We start from the raw sequence: 6,283 nt of genomic DNA on the forward strand, positions 1-6,283 counted from the left end.
TACAATGCCCTTTATTGAAAAGAACTCCACACTATATATTCATAATATCTAGACAATGCTCTTCACATATTTTATATGAATCTCTTACCTTTGTTATATACTACTCAACAACCTTCCACTATAATTTACCTACACCTATAAGATAAATATTTTTATTCCAACAATTAGTAAAATGACTTAAAAAATATACACACCCCAATACAATATAATACTTCTAAATACACTAGTATTTCCAAGCTAATAGGAACATTTTATTGTTTTTATATACATAGTCTCCTATAAAGGAGGTATTCCTTCTCAATTACAATCTTCCAGTTTATTGGAGGATAATTAGTAATTTGACTTGAACAGAACATTTCTATTATTCTGTTTTTCATTTTGTTTTTGCTGTTACACTGCTCGATATTCAATATCAAACCATAGCAAGTGATACAAAATCCCTACCCAATTTATTGGAACAGCTGAATTTTCACAGTTATCTTAGCCCTTGGATTCATGTTGATCATTTGGAAATTTGGGTATGCAGAATTCAAAAGAATAAGAAAGAGTTTGGAATTGGATTGTTAATAGAAAGTAACTGAAATAATTGAGTTTGGTAGCATGATTTTCCATGCGGTAGGAAATGGGTTTAGCATTCTTGGAATTTATTTGCCTTGATCTTTGATAATTGATATTATCAAATGGTATTTGATCCAACTATTTCAGTAGATTCCATTGCAAAGGAGAAATCAGTGATGTCGTTGCTCTTGTTCGCTGTAGACTGTTGTCTTGTTGCTTCTGCGGTCTTCTCTGTCTCAGTAGTTGAAGCTGGTTGAGTAGGGTGGGGGAAGACAGGATGAGGAGGAGAAGGCGAAGGAGACTGTTCCATCTCATAGTCTGAGGTTTCATATTCTGAATGGTAATATCTATGAGCAATGTCTGGATTTTCAATATCTCCCATTGTTTTGTATCTGTGGAGCATGTGTATTGGTGATGATCCATGGCTGGGAGTGGTTTCACCACTTCGAAATCCACTTCCGGAGAGTTCAGACCTTCTGCCTTTCTTCCTATTTTTCTTAGCATTTTGCTGCCATTTCTTTAGTGCATTAGCTGTCTGATCTTCGAATATAGCCTTCCTCATGTGAGAACCCATCTGCATATATACCATTGCACTGGTCTTTAGAGAACAATTCTCTACATTCCAGGGATTTATTTATTCTACTTCAATTATTTCGCAAACTTGAGTAGTGGCTAAAATATTAAGCACAATAAAATGCACATTTTTGTAGTAACAGATTGGAATATACTTCTAGCAGTATAAACACATTGGTTTCTGTTTATGGGATTCAACATGATGCTACTCAATTGAATGTACATTGAGAGAATAACCGATTTTATCTCTATCTTCTGGGTGCATAAAATGAAATACCTGTGTCACAAGTGCATAGAGAGGAAGTGTGATATAGCTGCACAAAAACTGCACAGCAATCCTAGACACATGCACAAGAAATCCATGTTAGTCTACATTTGTCTCTGAAACAGAGATTTATTATTCTTAAAAGATTTGTGACAGAGTTTGGAAGGGGAATAGATAGAAGCCAAAAACCCAATTCAAAGGATATCCTGCCTCTCCTGAATCTATCATCTTTACTTTAGGGAAGAATACTGTTTGTCAATAGTTCTAACGGTAACTGAAAATGTAAATGAACACAATGATTGTAGATATCATTTGTACACTCACCCCATGGCAACTCTGATCATGATAATTGTGAAATTTGAATGGAAACAGGACCTCAGGCCAAACTCATACTGCAGTTACCAAAAGATAAGTCTAAATAAGCTGCATTCATACAGGAGGATATTAACTATTCAACTGTATTAAGTTTTATTTAGAGTATTTAGACAACTATTTATTCTTGAACAAGTAACATTGTGCTTACCCATATCCATAAAAAGAAAGCGAGCTGAAAAGCATTCTGCACAAAATAAGGGAAATTTTATCTTTTAGTATACCTTCCACTGAATAACGGGGAACTAGCATTTACATTGAGAGTTTAGCTTGTAGAGAATACCTGGAAGAGAGTAAAATGTATCAGAAAGAGAACCAACTTTGGGCGATTGAACCAGAACCGTTTATCACTCGGCTGCACTACTGGCGTTCCTTTGACCACAGCATGTCTCTCGTGGATTTCTATGGCCATATCTGTTATTATAGCTTGCAGTTTCGTTCCAACTAACAGAACTATCTGCATATTCGGGTAACAAGTTGCCAATGAGCACCAAAAATACAACGAGAAAAATTATTAGCTGAGGTTTCCATTAAAACACACAACTTTCATAACTTACACATAAGGGCACGAAAGAGAGCCAGAAGTAAGCATACCACCCTGTTCCAAAAGACAGTGCATTCAATCAACAAAAGATTTATTAGATTCTCATATGGCGGTAACAATTCTTATGAGAGCATGAAGAATGAAGATTTTGCAGAGGTGGTTTTTATTTTGAAGTCTTACCAGACACATTAAGAAGCAAAAAGACCACAGCAAATGCCCACAATGGAGGGCTGCATACAGCTCAAAGAAAGGTTGTGTTAATTTAAATGAAAAGGGAAGAACAGGAAAACCCATTATAGACATCCAAGGAGGAATGCTTTCAAAAGGTTGTTTTCTAACCTGATTCCAACCACCACCTTGAAGTCATCGTCCAAAGACCTCCTTATATATTTCTGAAAATTGAGCTTGCTATTTGGAGCCAAGTGGGCCTGTACAGTTCAATGGATGAGAATTTGAGGGACTATAAACAAATTAATCATTGGCATGAATTGGGCAGGGAGTCAAACTAAAGGAATTGCAAAAGATAATTCCAGGCAAGTGAGCCTTACCACAATGAAGCCATGGCGCAAAGCCAAGTAATCAACTTTAGGTACTGACCAAAAGAATTGTCGAAAGAAACATACCTGCAATTTAAGGAAAGTTAACTCTAGAGCACAGATAGGACGAAGATAAGTTTTTTGAAGGTGTGAACTACTTACAATCCATTTGAGAATTGGAGTTCGGCTCCAGAAAGTTGTGTGACGCCTAACAAATGAAGTTTCACGGGTAAATCTGAATCTTGCAGGATCTGTTTGAACCAAGAAGAAAACAAATAGATTGTGTTGAATTCAAGTTTAATGGTATAAAAAATGAAAATTTCTGAAAGATAAATTACTTCTCAAACAGGCATGTTTCTTACAAACACGGGACTATTCAATCTAAGAGGACAAACCCACATCCAGGGTTCAGCAAGGTCCCAGATTAACTCAATTGCAAGGGAACCCAAAAGTACTCACCATTTGAAAATTGATATTCCATTGTTTGGGTTTCCATCTCCCATGATTTCCAACGTCTCATCTGAGCATTGAAAAATTCGTGTTTATTAAAAAATGTGTTGAATGCATATAGACATCTGATGCAGTAGAATCTTAAGCCGATTCTCAATAAGTTATTCCAATAGACATCATTAGATTTACATTGGAAAAATAAATGTGCTCTCGATTGTGCTTACTTTTGCTCTTCCTAAGGCCATGGTTATGACGCTGTATAAGACATGTAAAATTGCCAATATAAAGATGAAGATGTGCAATTGGTGCATGCCACCCTGGGAGACAAGAGGGTACATGCCCTGCACACAAAGAAAGAAATGACCATCAAACAAAGTCTTACCAAGATAAGAATTTGATATTTGTGTCATAAGCTAAACTCAAAATGGGCTAAACAGTTCGAAACATCCCCTAAAAGCATCATAGAACCTGAACCAGAAAGCAAAAAGAATTGGGATTTCATGGCTACCTTTTGGGAACAGTGATCCAGACCCCCAGCAGAAGCAGCCAAAACACGCCTCCATGGGACTTCTTGATCAGAAGACATGGATGCCCAGAGTAGTTTCCGGCGGTGTTCATCACCTGTCTCATATTTGGATTCTGAAACTTTCTTCTTGTCACAGGGAAGCATGGAGTAAGCTACTTTTTTCGATATACAGATCTTGGAAATAGGCTGCTGTCCAATTGTCAATAGGAGGGAAATGAACCCCAGAAGCATCAATTCTACAACCAATAAGGGGCTATTTTCAGATATATCTTTTCAACCCATTTATTATTCGTGGTAAGTTCTGTTGAGAAATTCTATATAGAAAGTGTCTAGAAAACCAAGAAACAGTTTTCTGATATTTGCTCAAGACGCATCTCTATATGAATATCAGACACTTTATCAAGAGTTGCCAAAACAAACACCAACACAACCATGATCCAAAACAAATCAATTTCAATATACATCATAATAATCAATCTATTTGATCGAATCACGTTTTCGGATGAAAATCTCCCTAAGAATGATCCCTTTTGTAAGTAGAATTTCTTGTTTTGTGAAAAAATAAACCCCAAATTAACAATCCAAAACCAAAAAAAAACATAACAAAATAGTTAAGTGTATCTTTGGGATATCTGCATCAAATTCAAAGGTAAGTTTTCATTAAAATGCTTGCCTGATTTGATCTTATCAAGTGCCTCATACAAGGACTTCTTATTTCGCGCCAAAAGCCACTGCAAATACAGCACGATAAAAGGAAATTGTGTTAGTACAGAATAGGCATTGAATTCAAACATCACATTTATATAAAAGGGAGAACAATATCGATTTACAAAGTTTGTCACATTGGAATCTTCTCTCATAGAATCCAAATTTTATTACAGAATGCAGAATTAACTTTTTCCAAAATATGTTAAGAATAATATCATCCAAACTAGTATGCCTGGGTCCAGAATCCCCTGTTGTGCAGGGTATGACTGAAAGCACTGAAAGGTAAAACGGGGGACATCTAGAAGTAACCCAAAATCCTTGTACTGGTATTTGAATTGGAAACAGCACACAAATAAGGGATTCTGAGTACTGGGGGCTAGAGGAGACCTGTGGCTATCCAGTTATCTAAAAAGCAAGAAAATGTCTAAATATCTCTTTCATATGATTTGTTTTTTAGATGGCTGAATAGACACTTCCCTATTAAGAGTAGTGTGAAAAATAATACAATTAATTCGAGAGTTGGAAGTTTTATTCCCGTACTTCCAAACAGTAAAGACGTCTAATTGAGTGCAGAGTTCAAGTAGGCCAGCGAATTGAATAGGCTGCTGGTAGAAACAAAACCTCACCTTCCCAGCATGATGAATAGCTTGTTCAAGTATTATGGAAATGACAATGAATACTAGACAAACAGCTGCTACTGCCCAGGTAGGAGTTTCCTCCAAAGAGCGCTCGCCTGCAGATGCTGCCATGATTGGCTTCTCTTCAGGAATGCTGCTTCCTTCTTCCTTGTTACACACTATTCAGAGCTACTCCCAAATTATTGCTGGCTCAAGACTTTCCCAAAACCACCTTAAGGCTTACATTCAACACTCCAAAACTGGTCCCAACATTTTCCTCCTAGTATAATCAACTAGACCCATTGAATAGATGAGCAAATTGAATACCCTCTTCTTCAAAAACTCAGAATTCAAGCAGAGGAACTTCAACTCCAAAAAATTCTCAGCTTAATTCTAGCTCAAATTCAATACTTTCAATTTGCATAGATCCCCAACACGATTGTCCTCTTCCTTCTTAAGTTCTGAATTCAAGCAGAGGAACTCTAATTGATTATGAATGTCAGAAAGTTGTCCTGTATATATCAAGTTTACTCTGCATTAAGAGAACTCATACTGACTTGGTCAAATTGGGTTATCGAGAACACTGTTCAATCCCGGAAGACTTGATCATACATTGTTTTTTCTGAACAACGTGCTGGTCAAGTCATTCACTGTATGGCAGATTGAAGGCCTAACCCAGTGTGGGCTATAGCTGGTAATCTTGATAAAGTCGGTGTTTTTTTATTATAAAAGAATCTGAGTGTGAGAGATTTCAGCTAGCGTTTTCGTTTACAATCTTATTTAAAATATTTCTCATCTATTCTGTTTACATTTAAAATTCAGTGCAACGAGATTCACTGCAGCGGCCATTAAAATAGATCCGCGCCTCCCGCTTTTTTTCAAACAACGAACATAAAATTGTAGTGGAACATTTTATTTTCTCACCGAATGTTGTGTTGTACTTGTGATGTATTAATATAATTTAATAATTATATGGTTTTTGACTTTAATGTATTTGTTCATATTGCCTAGTTGTTTTTAAATATCAACTAATTCAAAGTCAAGGTCAATTTTGTCAATACAAAATAGGACATATATTTATCATATTTTGGTGTAGATGAGGTGTAAAATTACTTTTGTTAGTTGATCATTGAA

At 36.1% G+C, this 6,283-nt stretch overlaps 1 protein-coding gene across 1 annotated transcript; it reads right to left on the bottom strand.

Annotated features, from left to right (window-relative positions):
• Positions 1–203: 203 nt before the first annotated feature.
• On the bottom strand, positions 204–5,856 carry LOC131067815 (MLO-like protein 9). Its single transcript, XM_058002977.1, has 15 exons — positions 5,159–5,856; positions 4,498–4,555; positions 3,807–4,060; positions 3,523–3,639; positions 3,308–3,368; positions 3,011–3,099; positions 2,861–2,935; positions 2,652–2,740; positions 2,493–2,542; positions 2,326–2,366; positions 2,052–2,225; positions 1,920–1,955; positions 1,721–1,788; positions 1,409–1,469; positions 204–1,132 (listed from the first exon to the last, which is right to left on the bottom strand). Exons 1-15 carry the CDS (start codon positions 5,279–5,281, stop codon positions 677–679), a joined length of 1,752 nt encoding a protein of 583 aa, XP_057858960.1. The 5' UTR covers positions 5,282–5,856; the 3' UTR covers positions 204–676.
• Between the last annotated feature and the right edge of the window lie 427 nt (positions 5,857–6,283).

This window comes from Cryptomeria japonica, chromosome 8 (genome assembly GCF_030272615.1).
Source record: "Cryptomeria japonica chromosome 8, Sugi_1.0, whole genome shotgun sequence".
Lineage (NCBI taxonomy): Eukaryota > Viridiplantae > Streptophyta > Pinopsida > Cupressales > Cupressaceae > Cryptomeria > Cryptomeria japonica.

Excerpts from the sequence above, each read along its gene's own strand:
- LOC131067815 (XM_058002977.1), bottom strand. The coding sequence starts at position 5,281 with ATGGCAGCATCTGCAGGCGAGCGCTCTTTGGAGGAAACTCCTACCTGG. Across the intron at positions 3,369-3,522 it reads TGGCCTTAGGAAGAGCAAAA|ATGAGACGTTGGAAATCATG; the intron begins GTAAGCACAATC and ends TTCAATGCTCAG. Across the intron at positions 2,367-2,492 it reads TTTGCTTCTTAATGTGTCTG|GGTGGTATGCTTACTTCTGG; the intron begins GTAAGACTTCAA and ends CTTTTGGAACAG.